This window comes from Alligator sinensis, unplaced genomic scaffold, assembly GCF_000455745.1.
Source record: "Alligator sinensis unplaced genomic scaffold, ASM45574v1 scaffold391_1, whole genome shotgun sequence".
Lineage (NCBI taxonomy): Eukaryota > Metazoa > Chordata > Crocodylia > Alligatoridae > Alligator > Alligator sinensis.
This window is the reverse complement of record NW_005841889.1, coordinates 1,928,650-1,953,046: the sequence shown is the minus strand read 5'-3', so window position 1 is coordinate 1,953,046 and position 24,397 is coordinate 1,928,650. Positions and strand designations below refer to the sequence as shown.

The 24,397-nt window shown below is 43.2% G+C and overlaps 3 protein-coding genes and 1 long non-coding RNA gene across 12 annotated transcripts in view; 2 read left to right on the top strand and 2 right to left on the bottom strand.

Moving 5' to 3' along the window:
• Positions 1-2,885, top strand: part of IL17RB (interleukin 17 receptor B) — a 59,798-nt gene extending 56,913 nt beyond the window's left edge. For 4 of the 5 annotated variants that reach the window (XM_014517070.2, XM_025197103.1, XM_025197105.1 and 1 more), the window contains one exon: positions 835-2,885. In XM_014517070.2, coding sequence (XP_014372556.1) covers positions 835-1,502 — 668 coding nt within the window. In that variant the 3' untranslated portion in view covers positions 1,503-2,885. The remainder of the gene's footprint in view (positions 1-834) is intronic. The other variant, XM_025197104.1, reaches the window with a different exon arrangement.
• Positions 2,886-3,065: 180 nt separating this feature from the next.
• ACTR8 (ARP8 actin related protein 8 homolog) lies at positions 3,066-17,595 on the bottom strand. Of its 4 annotated transcripts, none has more exons than XM_006017986.3 (13): positions 17,444-17,595; positions 16,424-16,594; positions 15,610-15,720; positions 15,239-15,343; positions 12,958-13,131; positions 12,217-12,310; positions 10,158-10,290; positions 9,229-9,382; positions 8,478-8,573; positions 6,662-6,802; positions 5,690-5,954; positions 5,226-5,389; positions 3,068-4,466 (listed from the first exon to the last, which is right to left on the bottom strand). In XM_006017986.3, exons 1-13 carry the CDS (start codon positions 17,561-17,563, stop codon positions 4,323-4,325), a joined length of 1,872 nt encoding a protein of 623 aa, XP_006018048.1. In that variant the 5' UTR covers positions 17,564-17,595; the 3' UTR covers positions 3,068-4,322. The 4 variants fall into 4 exon arrangements, with proteins under 4 accessions (XP_025052886.1, XP_006018048.1, XP_025052887.1 ...); XM_025197102.1 differs by having other exon boundaries at positions 17,216-17,451; XM_025197100.1 differs by lacking the exon at positions 17,444-17,595 and adding an exon at positions 17,130-17,267.
• Positions 17,596-19,368: 1,773 nt separating this feature from the next.
• SELENOK (selenoprotein K) lies at positions 19,369-22,913 on the bottom strand. 2 transcript variants are annotated; one of them, XM_025197107.1, is made up of 4 exons: positions 22,771-22,913; positions 21,857-21,947; positions 20,261-20,341; positions 19,369-19,465 (listed from the first exon to the last, which is right to left on the bottom strand). In XM_025197107.1, the coding sequence occupies exons 1-4, from the start codon at positions 22,787-22,789 to the stop codon at positions 19,369-19,371; spliced, it is 288 nt and encodes a 95-aa protein (XP_025052892.1). In that variant the 5' UTR covers positions 22,790-22,913. The 2 variants fall into 2 exon arrangements, with proteins under 2 accessions (XP_025052892.1, XP_014372554.1); XM_014517068.2 differs by having other exon boundaries at positions 19,378-19,465.
• Positions 20,348-24,397, top strand: part of LOC112549283 — a 94,329-nt gene continuing 90,279 nt past the window's right edge. Inside the window, exon 1 of the long non-coding RNA XR_003092669.1 lies at positions 20,348-20,945. This is a non-coding gene — a long non-coding RNA (uncharacterized LOC112549283). The remainder of the gene's footprint in view (positions 20,946-24,397) is intronic.

The window sequence follows — 24,397 nt, the reverse complement described above, 5'->3', positions numbered from 1 at the left end:
CAGCCACTTATATATCCACCTTATAGTATTTTTACTTAGGCTGTGTTTCTTTAGCTTTCTAACTAGAATCTACTGGGAGACCATATCAAAAGCCTTGCTAAAATCAACGTACTGTACATCACATCCACCTCTCATCCTCATCCATACAACTCGTGTAGAAATTAGGTTGTCCACATTGGCTGTTACTGATCACATTATTCTCCAGGTGCTTAGAAATAGATTCCTTGATAACCTGAGCTTCATGGGTATCAAGGTCAAACGGATTGGTATGTAACTTCCCAGATCCTCTTTCTGTCCTTTCTTAAAGGCAGGTACTATAATTGCTCTTTTCCAGTCATCTGGGTCCTCTCCAATTCTCCACAAGTTCTCAAAGATAATTGCAATTCATTCTGAAACTACCTCAGTTAATTCCTTCAGTACTCTAGGATTCATCGTGGTTACAATTTTCAGAGTGAATACATTTGATTTAATGTGTATCTGGAGCAAAACTGTTACTGAAAGGTGATCAAGTCATAATGAAAGATGTACTGTCCTGTGCTAGTGAGAAATTGCTTACTAAACTAGTTTCATGTTCCACAAAGAAAACATTGCTAGCTATAGTATTAAAATGTGTCAATTACCAAGAGGAAATGGAGGTTTGGAGTCGAGACAAAAGTTTCATGTAATGATTTTTGTCTTGTGTAGTACATTTTTAAAAACCTGCATCTAAATCTGTTTTTACATGTAATCAGTACCACTGGAGCCAATTTAGGATGTCATTCAAATGCTGATCTTACTTACTGCTTAAAATGTCTAAATTCTAATAAGTCTATTGTTTGATTTTATTATCAACAGAAACAATTATGAAGCGAACTTTCTTTCATCACGCAAACCTACACCAATTTGTTAAAGTGCTAGTTATATATCCAAAAGAAGTCTGTTTTCATCATACTGTCCTAACTTTTGCCAAATTTCTGCACGACTCTTGCCAGATTGATGTTATTATAGACATGTGGCAAAAAAGAAAAATTGCTGAAAAAGGCCCAGTACAATGGCTGGCAGCTCAGAAAGAAATTGCAGATAAGATAATTTTCCTCTGTTCAAGCAATATCAGTACTGAGTGTGATGAGTCCTGTTATAAAAATATAGGAAACCACAAAGATAACTCTGACTGTATGTTTGCTCTTGCATTTAACCTCTTCTGCAGCGATTTGAAAAACCAGTCTTCTCTGCACAAATACATAGTGGTTTCTTTCAATGAAATAAATTCAAAAGATACCCTACCAGCTGCTCTGAAAATCTGTCCAAAATATTATCTTATGAAGGACATTGACAATTTTTGTAGACATCTTTCTATTCAACATAGCCAGACCAATGGCAAAAGTACAAAAAAAGTGAGTGGCTGGCGATCTAGCATCAGATGTATACCAACTGAGGAATACAGCATGGGAATAAAGGATAACGGCGAGGAAACAGCAGCAGAAGAGTGCAATTCCACAAGGCTGTTGATGGGTTTAATGTAAGTGTGCCTGTGTGAAATTGATTCTGAATTAAACACGTTTCCTTTCATAACCCATCAGCTGAGAGAATAGAAGCTAAAAATTTGGATGGGAATGGTAGCTGCCCAACTTACAAAGGTAATTTCTTCTTCCAACAACTAGGAAAATAGTTTAAAGCCATGGTGTCAAACTTTTTTGGCTCTGCAGGCCAAACAACATGCAAGTGCTACAGTTAATTCCCAGGGCTCCTGGAGTTGCTGTACTTGTACAATATTAGAACCCAGGCATAAGGCAGCTCCCACGCACCTCCAACAGCATCTAAAACCGCCATATATGTGGAGTGACCATAGCATTAACTCTCTCTGGATTTTAGAGAGCACTAACCTATTTAGCTCACAGAGGAGGGCTCATCCAGTCCAGTGTTTTCCAACCAGTGTGCTGCAGCACAGTTGTGTGCAGTGAGGAATGTCCAGGTGTTCTGTGGAATTTTGGGCTGGAGCCAAGCCCCGTGCCTGCTGCCACGCAGACAGACAGACAGACGGCAGGCAGTGATTTGCATCCACGTACTGTGTTCAGCTGCGCCACCCTACCCCCCTGCCTGGTCCCTCTCCCTGGTCTGTGCTTGGCTGTTCACCACGGCCCCCACCCACTCCACGTTCAGCTGGTATGCCGCGGGATGGGAGAGGTCCGGTAAATGTGCTGTTGGAACCAAAAGGTTGGGAAATGCTGATCTAGTCCATAAAATGCCCTGTGGGCCAGATGACCTCTCTCTGCAGGCCAGATGTTTGACTCCCCTGGTGTAAAGATAGTAATTTCACTGTAAAATAGTTTTGAGAATTAAGAAAAACAGTGCAGAATTCTTTAATTTGGTATAAAACTATCACAATCTATCATACTATGTAAGAATGAAAAACTTATATACAGCAAAAGCTGTGTTAACCAGCACTTTAGTAGCCAGAAAACTATTAACCGGGATGCGGCAAAAGCGAAACTGGAAATACCAGTTCCAGGTTTTCCCGCTGCTGCGAGCAGAGTTCTTGCCACTTCTTCGGCCCAAGGCAAAGCAGCCTGCACAGGGCGCCCCTCCCTGTCCCCCGGCACACTGATGTTGTGTGTACACCAGACAGTGCACATTTGATTAACCGGAATATTTGATTAACCAGCATCCCCCATTCCCGGGGGATGCCGGATAACAGAGCTTTTACTGTAGATAAAAATATACTTCAAAAAGGCCCTATGTAGTTTGAGAAATGACTTGGGTTAATGTTTAAATACATGCTAATGGAGAAGATAAGTTCAGCATGAGATCCCCTGAATGATTGCCTTGTGAAATGACCCAGTAGTTTGTATTATGCTGACTTGAAGTATTTTTCCTTTACTGAATTTAATCTGAAGCTAAAACTTCCAAGTTTGGTTCCTTCCTCCCGTGTGTCAAATGCTACCAAGTTTGTCTTACAGGACTGTAAAACATCTCTGCCCAAAAAAGACTTATAGAAATAAACAGCAGTGAAAATAGGAGAATTTAATTAATCCACAGAATTTAAGATCACAGGAGTCACTGCTGTTCTTTCCCTTGCATTTACCAACTTTGATTTTTGGGGAATTTAGGCATTAGCAAGGAAGTTCATTTTAGGGCTTGTCTACTTGAGGAAATTAATGCATAACAGAGTACTCCATTTGTAAAGCTGAATTACAGTTATGCATGCTAAGAGAGTCCACATAGGAAGTTTGGGCAGAGTAGCTACTGCAATGTAAATTCACACCACAGCTTACTATGTACTCATACCATGTACCCTTACTGTCAGAAGGAAGGTACTGAAAAGTACCTGCAATATCCATGTATATATCATGAAATCATGTGCACCCATATACAAGTCAGCTCCCTTTGACACTGTAACATGTGAAATCTTGCAATGTTTATTGTACAGAACCACATGCAGACTGTCAAATCCAAACATGATCTTTGTACCCATGTACTTTTCTTTTGTACTGCAGGCTAGCCACCAGATATTTAAAAATAAATGTTATACAAATGGAATTGTGGACCCTTCTGTTATAGCAAAATGACAACAATATTTAACTCAGAGAAAGATACTAGACTTTGTTCTTTAATTACATATCCAGTATGTGAAGAGGCAAAAGATGAAAGATAGGATGCCTTCTGCAGAATACATACTGAAATTGCTCATGACTTTTAGTGAGCAAACTTTCTTTGTGGAAGATCATACAGAAAGAAAGAAAATCTGTGTTAAGACATTTACTTTCTTCCTAAAACACTAAAATATTCCATGGTACTTGCATTACTATTACTCAGAGTTTTGATCTTTAATAAACCTTAAAAAGGTGGATAATTGTCTACTACATTTTAAGTAGTTCTATTAAAATGCACAACTTACTTCCTCCTTTAAAAATCTCAATGTTACTGCTTCTAAATTCCAGTCAAAAGACAATGTTCTTTACAGATACACGTATGTACATAAGACACTAGTATTTTATGTATAGGGTTACAACAGTGTACGGCTTTAAGTTTGACTTGTAATATACAAGGCAACCTATATTATTTGAATGTATATTATTCAGATAAAACGAGCACTCTGTACAGAGTTCAATGCATATAAAGTCTAATGCTATGGTTTTCAAAAAGTACCTAGGCATGATGGGTATCTAATTCTGACTTGTTCAGGAAGATTTTGGCTCCTCTCTCAGGCCCTTCTGAAAAGTCTCAGCCACGAACTTTAACGCATTACAAAAAGAAAAAAAAACAAATAAGCTATAAGTAAGGGAAGTACCTTACACTGAACAATATGACATTTTGGAAAAGTACGAGACAGTTATCTTGTTAGATCACCACACAAAGGCAGCTCTCTCACGTAACATCCGTACACCAAATCGCTGCCATTCTCGCTGATATATCCAGAGTTCTTGAGTTGTATCAAGGCAGGCCAAAACTGCACCCCCTTTCCATGCAATCAAACATGGATCCATATCCTAAATATGGAGAAAGAGAAAGATTAGATAAAAATTCCAGACCTTGTGTGAAGAGAGGTCCTCAATAATTTCAGCTCCCACTTAATTCAGTGGAACATAAGATTCTGGAAAAAAATCAGTCTAAAAATTTCTTCAGAAAAAAAGCATTTGCAAAAACTGTAACTATTTCTCCTTGCGTCTGTTTTATTAAGGAACTCAAGAATCACCAATTTTTATTGTCTGTTTTAATTCGGGGTAGTCATACCAGGAAAAGTCTATCCTTACTAAGATTTTGCATTTAAAACATTTTGAGTTATGTTATTTATATTCTTAAAACCATATTTCCTCTTATTTTTCTTGAATGAATGCAAGCGGAAAGCTAATACAATCTACTGACAACTAAGCCCTTTTCTTAAACTTTACTTTGTTCTTCAATCTAATTGTGTTGCCGTAGGTTGAGTTCCTTGATCTGAAAGAAGCAATTAGTGGTAATCTATAAAACATAATGTCACAATAACGATCTCTTCTACTTTTAGATACAAATATACAATGACAGCTAAGGGCACTTTGTGCCTGAAATCTTGTCCAACATCTCCCCAACTACAGAGCTGATCCAATAAGAGATCCTTACCTCTCATAGCTTATAACACAGCAATCTGAAAGCCTTCTCCCCACAGACATGTAAATGAACAGTGATGCATAATAGATTTCTAAATCTTTAGGATTCCAACTAGCGACCAATAAACTCAGCTTCAACCATTCCATTATCAATCAACATACCTTAGGTCTTGTAATGACTTCCACATTTTCAACAACTCTTCTAAACGAAGGAGGCATCTTGTTGAGAATCCGGTGTTGAAGAAATTCTTGAGCTTTATGAAACATCAGACCTCCTCCCACTACTAGGATGGAACTGTACATCTTCTTCTTGGTATCATCAGATGCTGGAATGATTAAAAAATATAAACAAGTGCTAACATTGTGTGTGCTTGGACAATGAAGGAAAAAAATCAGTCAAATGACTTAGTTAAACTTATATTAAAAGCAGATGTGTCTCAATTACTAACAGCACAAAAGACAACTAAAATGGGCTTTCATCACGTATACAACATGATGGCAGTATAGTTATTTTTTAAGAGACAAACATAAGGGAAAGAACTGTACTTAGATGTTAAGAATTGTTTCAAGCTAAACCAAATGACTGGGAACAAAGTATTCTGAGATCATGTAAAAACAGTTCTTACCACAGCAGTCAATACTGTGAAGAATGGCTTTGTCAAGTCCTAGTGCTTTCCCTTCAAACTGCGATATAGCTGTCTTCCTGGACATGTGTGCTGCTAGAGGTTCCTCAGACTCATTTCCTGTTATTAGACAGTCACCCTGAGAGGATCCTAGTTCCACTTCTTGAGGATAGATCCTCTCTGAAATGTCTGAGGACTGACCACGTAGATCTCCCTCAAATCCACCAGGCTTAGACATGGACTTCCGATCAGCTGTAGCTTTGGCAGACTTAAAAATAAGATGATAAACTGGCAGGTTAGTTTTATTTACACAAAAAAATAGATGTTCCTTCATGCACTACTTGACTACAATAATTTAAACACTGTATTTTGTTTCTTTTACTTCACTTTATCTTACTGAGACCTGCTGAATGCTGCTTTCCAAACCCAGATAAGTTTCCCTAAACTCTTCTTTAAGAAAGTACAGTAACTTCTTTTCCAAGTCCATCCAACTACATTCCTAGCATGAATGCAATTATACTTGTTTAGCTTATTCTCCTTAGTTTCTAATGTACTCACAGCTCTTCAAAAAGTGGGTGTAGATCAGCACTCAATTCATAAATCCTACACATCTATATATTAAAACTCACTTAAAATTATTTACACAGAATTTTATGGTAGTTAGATTTGAACTAAAGGGGATAAAGTTAGACAAGCTTTCAAGTGCAAGGTGTTTTTCATCTGGTCCCCAAATCACTGTATTATGGTTAACTTCTAAACCGGGTAGTTAAATTCTGAGCTTCTTAAATTGCCTATACTAGAGAAATTAGGCTTTACTTCCCTATTCCTGTTCTGAAATGGTGTTAATCCAAAAAGGCTAAGAGATGGCAGTTATACAGTGGCTGCATTTCAATGGAGGGTGAAGAGTTTTGCTAAGCTACACACAGATATCAATAATTTCCTGATTAAGTAATAGTCAACCAAACATTTACACACCTGCTCCTGTTTACTTTGCGTAGCTAACAGATAGTGTTCATCATGGGGATCCTCAGCATCACCTTGTGATCTGTGTTGCAAAGCTGTCATTTTTTGCCCCACAATTCCAAAAGTTGCTGGATAAAACAAAGCCATCGGAGCCTACAGAGACAGATGAAATACTGTAGTTTCACTACAATTTTAGTTTAATGGATACACATGACATTTATTCTAACAAGTATCCTGATTTATTTTTACTGGATTTACAATTTTAAGCATCTCTCACCTCAGAATTGAAGGAAGACCATTTTGTTTCACGAAGGCTTTTAAATAAACATAAATATCTGAGTTTGTTCAGTTGCAAGCCATTGCAAGAGACACCTAGGGACATCATATACCTACCTATAAATGTAACTTAAAAAACATGACATCAGATCGTCAACCGGAGTTCATAAATCAGTGCTGTTAGACAGCATATTGCAAAATAAGGAATCATAGTAGGGAGAAATGAAACTAGCTTCTTCAATTAGCATCCCTGCTCCTACAAATTGCAGTGTTTTATGCAGTCATTGTGATGTAACAAACCAATGGGGGCTAACCTCTTTGGCAGACATGCCACAAAGTAAGCTCTACAATGGACCCAAGTGTCACTGTGATCCTCTTCCCTGCCTAATTTGTTGCTCTGCTTTCTGCTCTATCTGCCACTGTGTTCCTTGCTCCTTATGCAATCCATCATATGGGCACAAAGACATTGCCCACGCCAGCTGTGCATGCATGCCAGCAGGTGGCCACTAGGGCTGTGCAAAATTTCAACTGGCGTTTCATTTCAAAGCTGGTTCGATGTGTTTTGAGTTCAAAACAGTGAAATTTTCAATTTCTTTTGTTTCACAAAACAAAAAGCTTTGAAACGTTTCAAATGTTTTGAAATGTTTTGAGTTTCGAAGCCGAGCTTGCTTGCAGCTAAACAGAAACTAAGGAGAAGGAGGGGGCAGAGGGGGGAAGAACTGCTCTGATATTGACATATAGCTCCCTGTTCAATTCCCCAGCTTTCTCATCACTTCCCCCAATCCTTCCCCGGGGGGGAACAGGCCCCCAGCCGGCAGCAGCAGCCTGATGAAAAACCGCGTGCAGATCTGGGGGCCCGCACCCCCCAAGGGGGCTGTGCCAGACTCCTCCTGGGGGGCGCGGGCCCCTGGATCTGTACACAGGATGACAACATGCGCTGCTGCCGGCTGAGGCCAGCACTAGTACCCGAGTCTGCCCAGCACAGCCCTCGCCAAGTGCCAGAAAGAACCCAGTGCTGGTGCTGGCCCCAGCACGCTGTCATCCTATGCACAGATCTGGGGGCCCACGCCCCCTGGGAGGGCTGTGGGGCTGTGTCAGCCGGCAGCGGCAGCATGCTGTCATCCCGCATGCAGATCTGAGGCCCTGGTGCCCCCTGGGAAGAGTCCGGCACAGCCCTGCAGCCCTCCCGGGGTGTGCGCCCCCAGATCGGTGCATGGGATGACAGCAGGCTGCCGCTGCCGGCAAGTGATACAAGTTTTGCTTTGAACAGTTTGAGGTGCAGTTTTCCAGAAACTTCTCCTTGAAACTTGGCAGGCTTCATGCCCTCAAAAGGGGCAACCATCCCTGCAATTTTCATCCGAATCAGGTAAGAAATGACAAAGCTATAGGCGTTTTCATGATTCCCCATCATAGCCTATTGGGGAAACATTGAAACACTGAATGTTTCGATGAAATGAAATGGAATAGTGCTTCAAAACAGGTAAATGAGACACTGTTACCAACAAAGCCAAACACTGAATATGTTACTTTTAGGTACATATTTTTAAATTACCTGTAGTTTTTCATCCCCTAAACGGAACTGGTATAATAAGGCTGGAGAGTCCGGATGGCGAATTTGGAACTCATGGTCTTGCAGTCCAGAAATATCCTGGTATCAGTAAAACATACCAAGAAATGTTACTAATTTGGAACAACTTAATAAGATCACTCTGCTACCCTTCAAGCACTAAGATAAAAGGTAACAAAACAGCCATAACAAGTCAGAATTTTGTTTATCCCCCAAATTCCTCCCTTTTCTAAAGCCTCTGTTCTGCAACAGAATCTGTTAGTACAGCCTCTTTTCCATGTGGTCCACAACTAAAGCTCTGTCTGGATACCAAAGTTCATGTTCACAGATCTTGTTGTAGGCTAAGGCCTTAAAGTAGGAATTATATGACTCCGGCTAAAATCATCACCCAATAGCAATAGGAAAAATCATGCCTTAAAACCTATACATAATCTCTATATGCCTAAAAATGTGTGTTTCTAGAGATTAATATTTCTCTCACTCAAAATAATGGTTCAGTTTAGAAAGCATAATGTTTTCTATATTCATACAACCCATTTCTATATATACCCCTCCACCCTAAAACAGAATAGTTTGAAAAATATTTTCTTTATATTGCAATGTACAAATCAGTTGTTATATTTTATGCATAACCGTTATGGGTTTTTTTTTCAGTAAACAGCACAACACTGTAAAACCACATCTAATCATCTTGGAACAATTTGTTCCTCTGAAAACTCTCCACTTCCTTCCTCACCTGATCTAAATGACAAAATGTCTCTTTGAGGTGCTGCAGGAGAAGGCAGTCCAATTTGTTAGTTAACTGACAATCTCTGCAAGGAAATCCAGCTCGCTGCATAAGCCAGTAAAAACACCTTGATACATCAGACCCTCCATATGCAAGGCACAACCTAAAACACAGAGAAAGAAACCAAAACAGTTGGTTCATTCATTTTCCCTGTAGCTAAGATATTGTGTGTCAGCATAAGAAGGAACATGAACATTTTAGATTCAAGGTGCTTATAACTTCCACATAATTTACACAGCAAATGGGACTAGTTCCTGCTTACTCTATATATTCCTCAGCTATATGGCCCCTATTATGGTATGGGCCCTACACACCTAAGGGTCTGCCTTTTCTCTTAAATTCCACCATGGTCCATAAGGTCAGCCAAGAGCAACCTGCTGTGCACCACATCTGTTTGGTAAAAACATGTAGGAGGTCATTCTCAGTAGTCACTCTTCAGCTCTAGAACTCCCTGCCACTTGCAGTCTGTCAGAGCCTAAACCAGGGCTTCTTCTGGAAGTGCTAGAAAACCTTTTTATTCGGGCAAGTCTTCAACAAGCAGGCTTAGGTTTAGGGGCACTGTTCAGACAGTTTGTTCTATTATATATTATTTCATTGCAGCATTTTTTATCTGTCTTAATAAATTATCTGTTTTTTCTTATAGGATGTCCTGAGCTACTTATGGGGAGGGTGGCATATAAACCAAATAAATGTAATGGGATTCTCTTATTTTGACTCAATTATTTAACAAACAAGCCTGCTACATGCTTACAGTGTTGCCTTAACTCAGACTAGTAAATAAGCATTTAACTTTAGAAACAAGTAAGGTAATATTAAATACACACATTCAGATTTGTTAACACATTGTTCACTTATGATCTGGCACATTAAAAAATTACCGGGTATTGCGATGTGAAACTCCATCCTCCACACAACAAACACTGGTCTTCTGATCGCCCACATCCACTATACATGCACTACCTAAGCCACTTCCAAAAGTAGCACAGACAGACTCCTGATGTATGACAATACCTAGAAACATAACAAGAAGATATATATCTGGTTTTAAACCAAGCTCCTAAAATGTATCTCTGTCATGACGGTAGCATTATTTTTTAAACTTACTAGGGGCTTGAAACTGCATAAAAAAATTACATTCTACAGAAAGTGACACCATTTGCAAGGATACTCTCATTTCCCAGAAGCGAAGAGCTACATTTGCTAGAATACTCACACTTTCCATCAATGAAAAGACCCTTAACCGTTGAAGAAAAATGACTTAAGAGTGGAGTGAAAAGCTGTGTTCAAATATTCTCTTCAGATTGAATTTAAAACTTTGGATTTTACAATAATCTTAGATTTGCAACTGGTATTAAAAGGCTTCAATCATCAGGAGGAGACAAGTCATTTTACTCAACACTGTTTTAATAATGTACAATTTTCTTTAAAATGTGCGCTATAATTTTTTAAACAGAAAAAAGACCAGGTTTGAATCCATCTCTTTCTCCCTCCATCCCTCTTTGAAACCTCACAAACAAACTACTCCTAGTTACATCAAATATGTACTCTTCTACCTAAAGAGCACGAGAGAACAACTCGCTTCAAAAACTCTTCCAAACTTTGAAGGAAGAGGATCACTCAGCTGAGTAAACGGTTAGTAGAAAAAAATAATATTGTAAAATAAGTTACTTAAGAGGAGGAAGCTGAGAGTTTAGTTACATTCTGTAATTGGCTCAGCTCTTTAACGAGTTAATATTTAGGAAACAGCACCCTCAAGTGGACATGCTGAGAACAATTATCTTTATTTTTGCCCTATTATATCTTCTTGAATCAAGCAGACGTATACAAACAAGAGCTGAAATGGAAGTTCTTTTTTCCCAAGCTTGCCAACAGAGTTCTAGAGGGACTGGAAGAATGTTTTGGGAGGCGGGAGAATCAAAGAAATTTCTCTCAGAGATATATATACTGAAAGATCATTTGTGTAATGCAGACAAACGCTGTGGAATTCAAAGGAGAAAAAGTAATCTGGCATACAAGTAGAATTGAAAAGGCACTACTCTTCTCATTTAATGTGAGCACCCCTAACAAGACCATCTGACAAAGCATGAAATTAGAACCCGTCTCAAAAGCATTAGGTAAGAGTTAGAAACAATTGCTGGAGTACAGGGACATAACCTGGTAATTAATCTTAACTTGGAGAAACAAACTGACCTTGTTTGTGGTATATTATTTGTATGTATAGGTGCATGTACACATACCTCTCTGGATGTAGTAAGTGAGCTGTCCCTCCCCCTCCCACAGTTGCATCTTTCAAATGAAATATCACCTTCCTATGTTTAATTTTCTGTGTCAGGTGTAGATACAGGAAAGCAAGTTCTGAAATCTATCATTCAGCAAAGATGAGGAAATATACTTGCTGCTGTGGCAGCATTCAGGAAGTGTCTTTATTATTAAAACTCAGCGGAGTCATTATGTTCTTTAATTGCTTGGAAGTAACTTAATCGTTTACAGTATCCCCTAATGTACAGCTTATCATTCCTTTCCACTTTCTTAACTTCTCTCTCAATATTTCACGTTGTGCAAAGAACTTTAAATACCTCACACAGAAATAGACTTACTGGTTCCTTCAAGGATTGTTTGAGAAGCTTAAAGCTGAGAACTGTTCATATGGCACATTACTGTCACTACTACGGCAATTCTCTGAGAAGATACAAGTCTTGCCCATTTAAAAAATATCAGTTTTCTAGAAAAATATTTAGTTGTATGAACATGGGTAACTTACCCAACATTTGCTGACAAGTACACCCTGCCCTAATAGACAAGATTTAGGCAGTAAGTGGGAACATGTTAGGGACTTTCTTTGGAAACAGAAGGTGGGTCCAGCTCAGAAATCAAATGCCTTTCAAAACAATTTTTTACACCATACCAATAACGAATATTAAATGCTTGCTGATTTACCTGAAAAGCCCATCTTCATTAGGATCATATTTACCAACTCCTTCACATGCTGCTTATTATAGATGTCTGGAATCAGTAAAATGCATCTGTAATACTGAAGACAAGAACAGCATATTAAGACCACTTTTCAAAGCAACACAGTTCAAAACATTCTTCTGTATACACTAGAAGCTAGATAGTACATGCATAGTAAGCTATACAGAGGACCTACCAAGAAGAACCAGTATTACTGAAAAAGAGAGGCAGCTAATTAAAAAATATACATGATTTAAAAATCAGTTCAAAATAGTATCAAATTGTATATACAAAATGTTATGGGAAGTTTACAAACATTTCAGGCTATAGACAAATCAGATGCAAGAAAAACCATCTGTTCAGTAAGCAAAATAAATTACACAAGCTTTATGAATTTGGTCCTCAATCCTTTCAATTCAAGTAAACATATGAACACAAAACAATGATTTGAAATGTTAAGCTGAATTTTCAAAAATCTAATATCCTGAAAAACTCTAATACCAAACCCTACGCTTAGGTAAGTGGGCAGGATTAACTCTTAGTGAAGTTCATAGGACTTGCATGAGCCAGAAGGCAACATTCAGCCATAAAATATCAACAACGGGTTTAGAGGCAACAATGTCAGCAGCAGGGCTAAGATATCTGGCTGCTCCATAGCTGACACCCTCCAAAGCCCTCTGGACAATGCTGTAGTGGGTATAGGGCAGAAAGTTGCCAGTATCTCACCTTTAAATCTTTCAGTGGTATTTCTAAATATTTTTGTATTGCATGAGACCATATAACTTCAAGATCTGCTAGCACTGCAGTTACAGAGCCTCCAGGCCCTGAATGGATGTTCAATTGTCCTCGTCGGATAGGCCAGTGAATATTATAGCAGTCTAATGGATTTACATACAGTGCCTGAAAAGAAAAAAAAAAGTCCTATATATGTCTTCCTCATTCTCTTTCAGCAAGCAACTTTGAAACTATTTTGAATCATGGGCAGGGTACACAAATGGCCTAAGCTATTATTGCAAAAACAATATATTTTTTTAAAACATGATAACTTCTTTTCAATGGGAAATGAAGATAAATGGCTTCCATCAATAGCAGAAGGAAGACTGGACCATAATGTATAAAGGAGGAAGCACATGTGGTAGTTAAAGAACTTATTTTCAAAGTTACTTGAATATTCATGACCATAGCAATCCATCGAAGGAGCAGGTAACATATTCTGAACATTGAATCAGATTAGAGAGAGAAACAGAAGTTAATATGTAATGATAAACCTTTAAAAACACTTTCTTGTTCAAAGGAAACTGACATATATATTACTTGATGACTAATGCTTTACGTTTCTCTTGTTGCCAGTGTCTTGCCTTTTCCACACATTAGACCAGGGATTCCCAAACTGGGTGCCACAGCATCATGGGGTGCCACCAGATCCTTTGAAGGATGCCACAAGAGGCATTTGTACACATGCTTGCACTGCAGCCCCAGGTGCTTTTAAAAGCGCCCAGCGCTGCAGCACATGCAGTTGTATAAGCAGCAAAATGCACGTCGGTGCTGAGAAAATGGCAGCAGTGCACTTTTGAACTAAAACACATATTGCCACTTATAAAACTGCATGTGATGCACCACAGTAAATGTAAGCTCATGTGCAGAGCAGACTTGATTAATCTCCGGTGCATCGCAGGACAAAAAGGTACGTGTATAAATGCTCAAGATGCAAGGAGATAAACCAGGGGTGGGCAAAATACGGTCTTGTGGGCCAGATCCGGCCTGCGAGGCCATTCCATCTGGCCCACGGGGCTCCTAAAAAATGTAGGAAATTAGTATTTCTCTGCCCTTGGTTCCCATCAAAAATGACAGGAACCAAGGGCAGTAGGACCCAGGGTGGCAGCGGGGCCGGGTTACAAGCTGGTGCTGAATGCAAGCCAGAGCAGCCCCTCACTGGCCGTGTGGCCTGTGTCCCGCACTTGCAGCCTGCCTGGGACTGCCTGTGTCTGCTCCAGACAGCCTCACGTGGGCTGCAAGCAGCTGTAGCAGGGAGCACCAGCCATGGGGTGGGCGAGGGGCCACTTTTCCCTGTGCTCAGCACCAGCTTCTTCCCTGCTGGCAAGCAGGGGGTCGGGGCTGTGTGCTGCCCCCACCTGTACCATGGGGCTGGGGGGCACTTAGTGTGAATGGGTGGGGAGCCAGTGGGAGCATGGGGCCCGCACCAGTGCCTCAGGGTCAGTGCCAGTGAGGCCCAGAGCAGGGTGGCAGGAGCACAGGGTCCCAGCTAGCATGGGCTCTATGGAGCCAGGCCAGCTCCCCCCTCTTCCTGCTGGTGCAGGTCAGCCCAGCTCCAAAGACCCCTGCCAGCCTGCACCCTGCTTTGGGCCCCACCGGTGCTGGCCTTGGGACATTGGTCCCAAGATGGTGACCGGGGGCTGGGCATGTCAAGGGGTGGGGCACCAAAACTGGGTAAGAGGCCCTCTGCCCGAAATAATTGCCCCCTCCTGAGATAAATGCAAGCTCAGACTGGCTGATTCTCCATCCATACTGCCTGGCCCTTCTGCAAGGAGGTACATGTTATAATATAGAAATTAGTTTTTAAAAATGGAGGCCACTCAATTCACAAAAGTTATGGAGGCGTGCCTTGTGTCTAAAAAGGATGAAAACCACTGCACTAGATAGAGTGAGTTTGCGTCTCATTGTGGCCATGGAGTAATGCTGGTTTATACCAGCACAGTACCTTGCCTATTGTTCCTATTAAGAAGTTGACTCTGTAATGTTTAACAAATAAGTATTTGTTCGGGTTAGGGAATTTTTCATGTCCTCCTGAATAACACGTGAATAGTCTTTTAGCTTTTTGTGAACACTTTTTCACCTCCCAGGTAAAAACATATCATCTACTGTTTGAATATATTCAGTTTACTTTGCCTTTTGAAATATAACCATATCAGATTGTGATCTGATTAAATATTTGCACTAAAGAACTATATTAGAATTTTGTTTCAGTGGTGGAAAAGTGATTTCCTACCTCTTCTCCAACCAAATACTCAGGATGATGAGATGTATTTGTCCATTTGGTCCCAGAGCTGTGATCTAAAATAGCCGGACGCATCTGTCTGTTGTATGATCGGGCCTGAAATGCATATTAAGTTACCTAGTATTAAGAAACATCTTGCCAATCACAATATCTTTCTTTTTCATCTCATGTATGAAAAAAAAAGATAACCATAAAGTTCATATGTAAAAGTACACTTCCCTCTTTCTCTTCTATTTGGCCAAGGCACACTTTGGCACTGAGTGCACTACTGCTTACTGCTGCATAAACTCTATCCCGAAAGAGGAATCAAACTGAACTACTGTGTAACAGGACAATTTAATAAAGTATGATGAAAGAGTTACCTGATCAGGTGACACTGGTATACGCCTTGCCCCATTGGACATCTTTTTAGACCATATTGCTTGGTCCACCATTTTAAGGCCATTTTGTCTTTGCTCAGTACTTTCAGGTTTCTAAACAAACAAACAAAAAAACCCAAACCCATGCAACTTGATAAAATTTCTTGCAAAATGAGAGACCATGCACATCTGTATACTGAATAATACTGAAGCTGGTAATAAAACATGAATCACTGCAGGAACATAATGTCAGACTATGAGGATGGCAGCCAACATGCATGATAGGGGTATATTTATTTAGAGGAAACACTTTTATATTACAGCCCCTGATACAAACCTACTGAGGTCTTTCTACTGACTTGAATGGACACTGGACTGGCTTGTGTTGTAGTCAGTTTACTAACCATGCCCATGTAACTCCACAAACATCAAACAGCAAAAAACATGCTAAGTAACACTCTGTTTAGAAAATAAAATGTAAAAATATTTTAAATGTTACTTTTGACAGTAAATTAATTTGACAGTAAAGACTCAAATTACAGGAAGGTTAAGTTGCTTAGACCAAATTTGCCTACACATCACAACAAAACAAGATTCTGCTGTGTTAATTTTTAAAACATTGGGGCTTGCCAAGCAGTTGAATCTTTTGAGAAACGTGGAATGAATTGAATGAAACATGAAGAACATCAGACCCAGGATTCCCAACCAAAAGCAGCACAACACAGCTTATTTTAAACATATTAAGCTTATTAAACACCTTATTTTAACCAACCCCAGGGTACCCAATTTCCAAACATAATGTGTTGTGCTCCCTTACATTGAGTCCATCTCTGAGAAGCCAGCTATCCCTGTATGTGGCCTGTCCTTGCTGCTTGTGTCTTCTCGCAATGAGGTGGGGAACGCTCACAGGCAGCGTGTCAGTGGCTCTTCCTAGCCTCAGTGTGGTGGACCCAGGGTGGATGACGACAATGAAGTTGCTTTGTATTTGCTGGAAACATTCAAACAGACACACAAGTGTATCAGGCCCCTGGCCATGTACCCCCAGAGGCTGAGGGGGCACGGCAACCACCCACAGGTGGCGGGGACATTTGTGATGTGGGCACTGGTGGGTGGCAGCCAGCGGCAATCAGGGACTGCCCGCAGATGCCACTGGTGGTGGGAGTGGTGGCAAGCAGCAAATGCCCGCAGGCACAGCTACGAGCACTGGTGGTGCTTTTCACAGGGGGTGCACGTGCACTCCCTACAAGTTGCCAATGCCCCTGGTGCTCAAACCTTTCTGCCTGGCAGGCTGCGCTGGCAGTGTCCGCAGCCTGGATCCACCTGGGGGTCCCAATCTGACACTGTGGTGGAGAACCACCGGGGCGGTGGGGGTAACCACCTGGGGGAAGCGGGACTGTAAAGGCCGGCTTCAACACCCCCACTCAGGGAAGGGGCTGGGGAAAAGGGAGCAGCGGGGGGCAGTGTTGCCAGGTGTACAATAATTATGATAGTTGTACAATAATTTAAACCCTTGTACCATGTACCATCAATAGTAAAAGGTTTCAAAATGTAGGATATTTTTTGAGACAGTTGATTGATGCAGTATGAGCACATGCAAAACCCAAGTCACCCTCAGGGAGCCTTAATCGACTTCCGGTTTGCTGTCAGCGCTTTCTCACGGCCGCTTGCCTCGAAATAAAGAAACGCTTCCACCCCGATGCCCCAGGTCGCACTCGCTGCCCACTACAGCGACTGATAGACGGTAAAGACGACGTCTTATTTGCACAGGCTGTCAGCGCGCGACAGTCTTCGGCGAATGCGGTAATTTCACAGTTTCACATTCGAGACCTGGCAGCGCTGCGCGGGGAAGGGGTAGGGACTCGGGCACGGCGGCGGGCACGATGGGCCGCTTCGCCCCGCGCTGCTCGCGCTCCCGGTCCCGCCCGTTCTCCACCTCGCCCTTCTCCGTCTGCGTCATGGCCGCCGCGAACCCACGCGCGCCCCGCCGGCACCACGTGACCACGGCCAGGGGGCGGGGCTGCGCTGGGCTCCGGCGATTTTAAAGGTCCCTCGCACGCGGGCCCCAACCCCACCCCCCAAGCGGGCGGAGCTGGGGCGGTGTGCTGCACCGCGCCGGCACTGGACGAGCACGAGTCCCTGCTCCGTCCCCGAGCGGCACCGCTGTCAGTAGAAACCTCCTTCCCCGGAGCAGCGCGCTGTCAGCCCGGCTTCCGGCGGGGCGTCCAGGCAGAGAGCCGGGGAAAGACCCCCCCAAGACTGTTTCCTCTTCCAGATTGAAAATACTTGGAGGTGGGGAAAGGTCACGTTTCCAGGCTATTGGTTAGTAAGAAATTAAGAGGACAGGTCTATTGTTTAGTATTCAACTGCGGTGAGAAGTAGGTTGTAATACGAGACGAAAGGCATGCTGAAGTTAAAAGCACTTCAGTGAGGTGGTGGAGCCACCACGGTCTTGAAAATATGTAAGAAGCAAGGTGGATTTCAGGGGGTTTTGGGCAGTATCTTGTATTGGACCCTTGTCGCAGGTGAGCAAAGCAGTGTCCAAAAGTGGCATCTCTCCCAATTTAAGCTGGTTCACTAAGAGATCATCAAAAACATTTGCTGTAAGTGGTAGGATGTGTAGGTTCCCTGCATGTATTCCTCAAATCTTCTTCTTTATCAGCTGCTAAAACAAGCCTTGTAAGAGCATTTTCCTCTTTAAGCTATGTTATGAACAAGTGTATTGCAAATAGAATGGTTTTAATCTTTCCTATTAAGGATCACGGGAGTCCATGTTTTGCAAAGCCAAATATATTTACTTATTACTTCGCACCTACAATAAAATATTCATAAACTATACAAAAAAACCCAAAACAATTCAGACAGACAGTAACATGTGCATTTAATAAAACTGCACTTCAGTCACACTGGATCCCGGAAGAGGGAATTCCCAGCACAACTTCACGAATCTGCTTTATCACAGAGCAGTTTCCAATCTGACATACACATTCACATCTTTCAAACCCATTTGGTCCACCATCAAAATTTCTTCCTCTCCAACTTGTAAATGTGTAAGTCCAGTTGCCTGCTTTTTACAGCAGGCATTTACCTAAAAAAAAGAAAACAAAGCACATCATAAACACCAGACTAGATCAGACCTATACACTGTATTAACATACTGAATTAAGATATCGTTTTAATTATATAACAGCACAAAAATTGAGATAAAATTGTAAAAACCTTTCATGCTATATTATCTTATAAAACTTGTATTGCAATTTAATGGTAATGAGTATTAATAGAATACAGAAACCGTATACATGCAGGATTTTTATGCATGTCAGTTAAAAAAAAACCTATCAGTCAGAGCACTTTTTCCCCCCAGGTCCTCTGGCCAGTCACCTTAAAAAAAAGGAGCATGTTAGAAAACATTACAGCCTGAAAAAGTATTTAAACCAAGTTAAAACATGACTCTATAACATAAATAGAAAAAAGAAAGCTCCTATAGCTCCACAGAATAAGCATAGGACCAGCAACAAAAGGTAACAGAAAAGTACTAAATAACGGAAACTGTTGGTTTCTACCGATTAGTCAACCAGAACTCAAATCTATGAAGTTTCCCTTTTTCCACCCTCATTAAGTTTTCAGTTCCATTTGTTTTGCCTCAATTTCTTCTTGTAACTTTTGTAAAAGGTGTTCTGCTACTGATATAAATTCCAACGGAAAGTTTAATTATCATCCTATTACTTTTGAAATGGGTCCTAAAGAAGATATAACAAACTAAGTTTACCTTCCTCATCCACCTCCAGCCATGGGTGGTGGACTGGGACCTCCACCAAAGTGATTTATTCGACCCATTCTACGGCGAGGATTTCCTGGAGGCCTAATCAGAGAGCAGAAGAAAATGTCACTATCACGGGAGGGCAGGTAAATAATAATAATATCAAACTGTTATTATGGTTTGTACCTGCATAAGTCTACTGTTCATGGGCTCCCCCTTATAACAACTTGTTTTTTGTACAATAGTTGACTGCTGAAGAGCAGCCAAATTGTCCCCTCCATGTGAAAAGTTGCAGGAGGAAGTTTTGGCAAGAACATCCCTGTAAGAATGCCCTTGTGAAGAGTACTTCTGATTTTTTCCTCCCCCCTCTCATGAGTAGTTTGCCACAAAAAGGCAAGACCCCAGGGATCTATTGTAGGCAAAGGTCATCCATGAAGAAATCCTGTTTTGCATCCTTTGGCTGTCTAGCAGCAACTGGTTCCAAGTCTCTCAGAAAGTCTGCTGAAAAGATATAAGGATTCAGAAGCCAGTAAGCCCTCCACTTTAACAAAATGAGAGATGATCCACATGCAGATCACAGGTTTGACCCATAAATACAAGTCAACAAGAAAAAGGAGCTACACTATATAAAACCAGAAAAATACTTCCCATTACATAGGTTCTGGAAATTCTGTTACCCTGAATCTATGGTCTTGCATTACCATATTTCAATACACAGTGCACCATTTCTTACAAATTAAAGAGTAAGTGATCTTTTGTTAGTGAAAGCCAGATGCATCTTAATTTCCTGGCATGATTTTTTCCTACCTGTTCTTAGTTAAGGTAGGGCACCACAACTTTAACATTTACATTAAACTACATTACTTAAACTAATGCAAAACTGAAGACAGACAATACCCTCTTCCATCATCGTATCTTGAATATGAGGAAGATGTGTTCCCCTTCCTTCTCAAGTCTGGTTGAATAATACTCTGGAAACTAGAAATAATGGGAGAAAGGATAGATGGATTAAGCAGTAAAAATTAATAGTTTCTGCACTGCTGAACTATACAGAGACACTAGACACAAAAGTACAACTTGTGTTCAAAGATTAACTTTCAGGTGCTTGTTACTGCTGAGTAAAACCAGCAGTTCTCTAACTCCTTTTTTTGTGAGCTAAAATGAGTCCAGATTAAATTTAAGATAATAACCCTGGCAAATATGGGCACCCAAGTTGATGCGCTAAAATGTTTTTACCATGCACTCTGTGAAACTAGGATGTCCATAAGATTCAAACCTGGAACTGAAGTGATAAAACCACCTAACTCATCTAGATATCAATCTAAAATCTAGCTAGGAACTAACTCAGTGTAGCAGGAGGCTTAGTGCTTCTGCTACTTTAAGAGAAGGCAGACTGCAGATGGAGTAGTCACAGGTACTGCAGGAGGCAATCAGGAGTCACAAGACCCAAAAGGGGGCTGGACTTGCAGGATATAAGCCCAGAGCCTCAGCTGGGGTGGGTGTCTGATCCTGACAGCCAAGATGTGAAGAACTCCTGAATGGCAGGACTACAACCAAGCTCCTGGCAAACAACTAAACTGGGGTAAGCAGTCTGCTGGTTTAGGGATTGAGACAAGGGGTGGAGGAGGTTTTAGCTGGCTTAGGACTGGTGCTAGGTCCCAAGGCTAAAGAGCAGGGCTACAGCTGAGGGGTTGAGAGAACAAGGAGGACTAGGGATCCATAGCTCACAAGGGGCAAGAGGCAGAGTCAGTGACTCAGCTCAGGGGGGGGTGTGCAGGGTCAGGGAGCCCAGATGTCTTGACTGGCCTAGGAGGGGCCAGGGCCCAGGAAAAGTCAAAGGTCAAGGAGGGGCCATAGCAGAAGACAGACAGGGTTACGGATAAGCAGCTCAGAGGAGGGCAGAGTCTCTGGGCCAGGGGTCCAGTGCTACAGGAAAGGCAACATCAGGGTCAGGGCCCCAGGACCATACCCAGGAGGAACTAAGAGGGGTGAAATACCTAGGTGAGCAGAGCAAGGGCTGAGCAGCTACCAAGGGGAGTTGCAGCCATCCCTGTGACAAGCGCTTCTAACACTTGAATATTAGTCCAACATTTTTATCAATTATCTGACTTGATGGCTGACCAGAAACATTTCAACAAAGTGTACACCCACCCCTTATTCATTCATAAGGGCATAAAACTGAAGTAACTAGTCAATATTCAAATTATATCAGCTACTGTGTATTAAGCTTCATATAAGAATCCTCATAAACTGGAACAACTTTTCCTCTACAGATTCTTGTATTCAGTACAGTTTTATTCCCAAAGGCAGTTAACCTAATTCGTCACTTAAAATGGAGGGGGGGCAACAACAATGTGGAAAGCTCTGGTTGTGGGACAGTACTGGCAAGCTGGGATTTGACTGCTCCTTGGTATGTCTTTGCATTGTATTTCCCTGTGGCCACTGAACGGTTGCTACATTTAATGCCACAAGAAAAATGAGACCCGTACTTACAACAAGACCACAAAATCTGCTATTGCCCAGAAGAAATCTGTTATAGATGATAAACTCCAAGGAGCCCGATTCTGGTTACCCAACACTTGTCCTATAACATACAAGACACAGTAAATATGTACAAGGACCAATCAGCAACTTGAATCATTCGTGTTGCTTGTTAAATAAAATATCTGTGGGTGGCCAGTGCTAGTTTTACAGTATTTGAAAGCTGTATCCCACATCTTATGAAAAGAACAGCATTTCATCTGTTCAAAGTCAGACCAGCAAAATGAGCCTGGTGCTTGTGCCAGCAAAGCTACTTAGAAGGTGTATTTTAGGTATGTTTCTAAATTCAGCTTGGCACCCCTCCTTCCATTTCCTTCCAAGCTTAATGCAATCAGAGCAGGGTCCCTTCCAGGACATCTCCACATGCCTGGCGGTGCGGCACGGCCTGCGCTCGCTGCTGGAGGGGGCTGTCAGAGCCCCAGATGGGCTGAGGCTGCTCGGGCAGCGGGGCAGGCCGTACGGGAGGGTGGCAGCGGTGGCTCCAGAAAACAACAAGACGTCAAGCGACGGGGGAGAAGGCGGGCGATACAAATGCGGAGGCGGCGAGTCTCTGTCCCTGGAGCCCAGCGCTCCGCCACGGGACCCGCAGGATCCTGCCCAGGGGGACGTCGAGGCGAGGGGACATCTGTACAGCGCGAAACCTGCCTTGCAGGCGGCGGGAGAACAGCCTCCTGCCGGCCTGGCCGCGCCCCACGCCCGTGTCCAGCGATCTCTAGACCAGGACTCGGCCCCACGTCCGTGCCCCTGCACCGGCGGCTCCCTGCGGCAAGCGCCCCCTCCCCGCCATCGCACCGGGCACTCCCGGCCGCGCCACACGCCCCCGGCCCGGGCCCGGGTCCGGGTCCGGGTCCGGGTCCCGCTCTCACCGTTGGAGATGTAAACCATCGCGGCCGCCGTTACAGAGCCTGCGCCACGGAACCGAGCATGCGCAGTAGTATCCGCTGACGCAGCTGCCCTGCCGTCGCGCGTCCGCTTCCGGGGGGGGATGTGCGCGCGCAGCGGCAAGCGTAGAGCGTGGTGAACGGAGGGGAGGGCCGGGGCGAGGACTATAGGGCGGGGCGAGCGTGTGTCACAGTTCGCTCTGTTTTGTTGACGTGGCTGCTGCGGGAAGGGGAGCTGGTGATTGGCTCTCCCCGAGCTGCGCGGGGGGGCCATGCCCGCCCGCCGCCGCCCTTCTTTGCTTGCAGGCATCAGCGTACACCTCCGGCGCGGCGCTGTCCCCCGGACCGTCATCGTCCTGTGTGTACGACAGCCTCAGCCGTTGTGCGATGTATGTTCAATAATAACAAAAGCGTCCAAACTGTACGACTACTTTTTGAGGCAGCACGTGCAAAACCCAGTCACTCTGGGCAGTCTCAGCTGACCTTCGGGCCTGCTGTCAGCACTTTCCTATGGCTGCTTGCCTCCAAGCGAAGAAATGCTTAAAGTTTGATGGCCCGTTTCTCACTCACTGACCTGTTACACTGAGCAATGTAAAGTAAATAAGACGACTTATTTGCATGCTTATTTGCATATTTTAAAGCCTATGATAGTTTTTCAGCAAATATGATTTTGAGGTTCCAGCAGGGGTAACATAGAGGGTGCACGTGCACCCCCTACAAAAAGGCACTGTCGGCAGCACCTGTGGGCAGTCACTGCTCACCGCTGGTGGTCGCCAACCCCTGGTCAGTGCTCGCCACCCCCTCCTTCCGCTGCCAACTCTGCTTGTGGCGTCTGCGGGAGCTCCTGCTTACCGCTGCCACCGTGCCCCCCCAGCTGCTGGGGGCACGCATTGTTCACAGCTTCCAATATGATAATTCCACATTTAAGATGTGGTAACGCTGCTCCATGTGATACATTATTGTTGTATTAGGGTTACCATATGTCCCATGTCCCCTTCTTGGCCCCCTGCACCTGCATCTGGGCAGATTTTTAAAATAAGAGCAAATGTCCAGGTTTTTGGCTCTTCCTCTGCTCTCCTGGGCTAGCTGCTTGGGGCTGGGAGCAGCAGGCGAGGTGATTGGCTGTTGGGGGGGGTCACAGTCTCCCTGCATGGGCCCCAGCAATCCAGGTAGAGAGAGAGAGAGAGAGAGAGAGTGTGTGTGTGTGTGTGTGTGTGTGTGTACGTGTGCTCGCAGGCACTGCTTGGGCAGCAGGGCTGGGGAGGGGAGCAGGGTTTTGTGGAAGTGAGGGGCACCAGCAGGGCTGGGGGGGGGGGGGGTGGGGGGAGGGGGCCGCAGGGAGGGGGGGGGGGGGGGGGGTGTCTGCAGAGGGGGAGTGGAGGACATCAGCAGGGCTGGGGGGCAGGCAATGTAGGTCCAGAGTGCAGGGCACTGGCAGGGCTGGGGGGCAGAGGTCTGTGGGTCAGGAGTGAGGGGCACTGGCAGGGCTGGGGGGCAAGGGCTGCAGGTTGGGAGCATAGGGTATTGGTAGGCCTGTGGGGCAGGGGTCTGTGGCTCAGGAGTGCGGGGCATTGGCAGCACTGGAGGGCAGGGGACTGCAGGTCCAGAGTGC

What these genes read in the sequence shown, in the direction of transcription:
- SELENOK (XM_014517068.2), bottom strand. An exon ending in GCAGATTTTGTGGTCTTGTT is followed by an intron (nt 20,342 to 21,856) that starts GTAAGTACGGGT and finishes CATTATTTCTAG; the next exon opens with TTTCCAGAGTATTATTCAAC. An exon ending in AGATACGATGATGGAAGAGG is followed by an intron (nt 19,466 to 20,260) that starts GTATTGTCTGTC and finishes CTCTCTGATTAG; the next exon opens with GCCTCCAGGAAATCCTCGCC.
- ACTR8 (XM_006017986.3), bottom strand. Translation starts at nt 17,563, where the DNA reads ATGACGCAGACGGAGAAGGGCGAGGTGGAGAACGGGCGGGACCGGGAG. An exon ending in AATGAAGATGGGCTTTTCAG is followed by an intron (nt 10,291 to 12,216) that starts GTAAATCAGCAA and finishes TTATGTTTCTAG; the next exon opens with GTATTGTCATACATCAGGAG. An exon ending in TAGGGGATGAAAAACTACAG is followed by an intron (nt 6,803 to 8,477) that starts GTAATTTAAAAA and finishes CTGTCTCTGTAG; the next exon opens with GCTCCGATGGCTTTGTTTTA.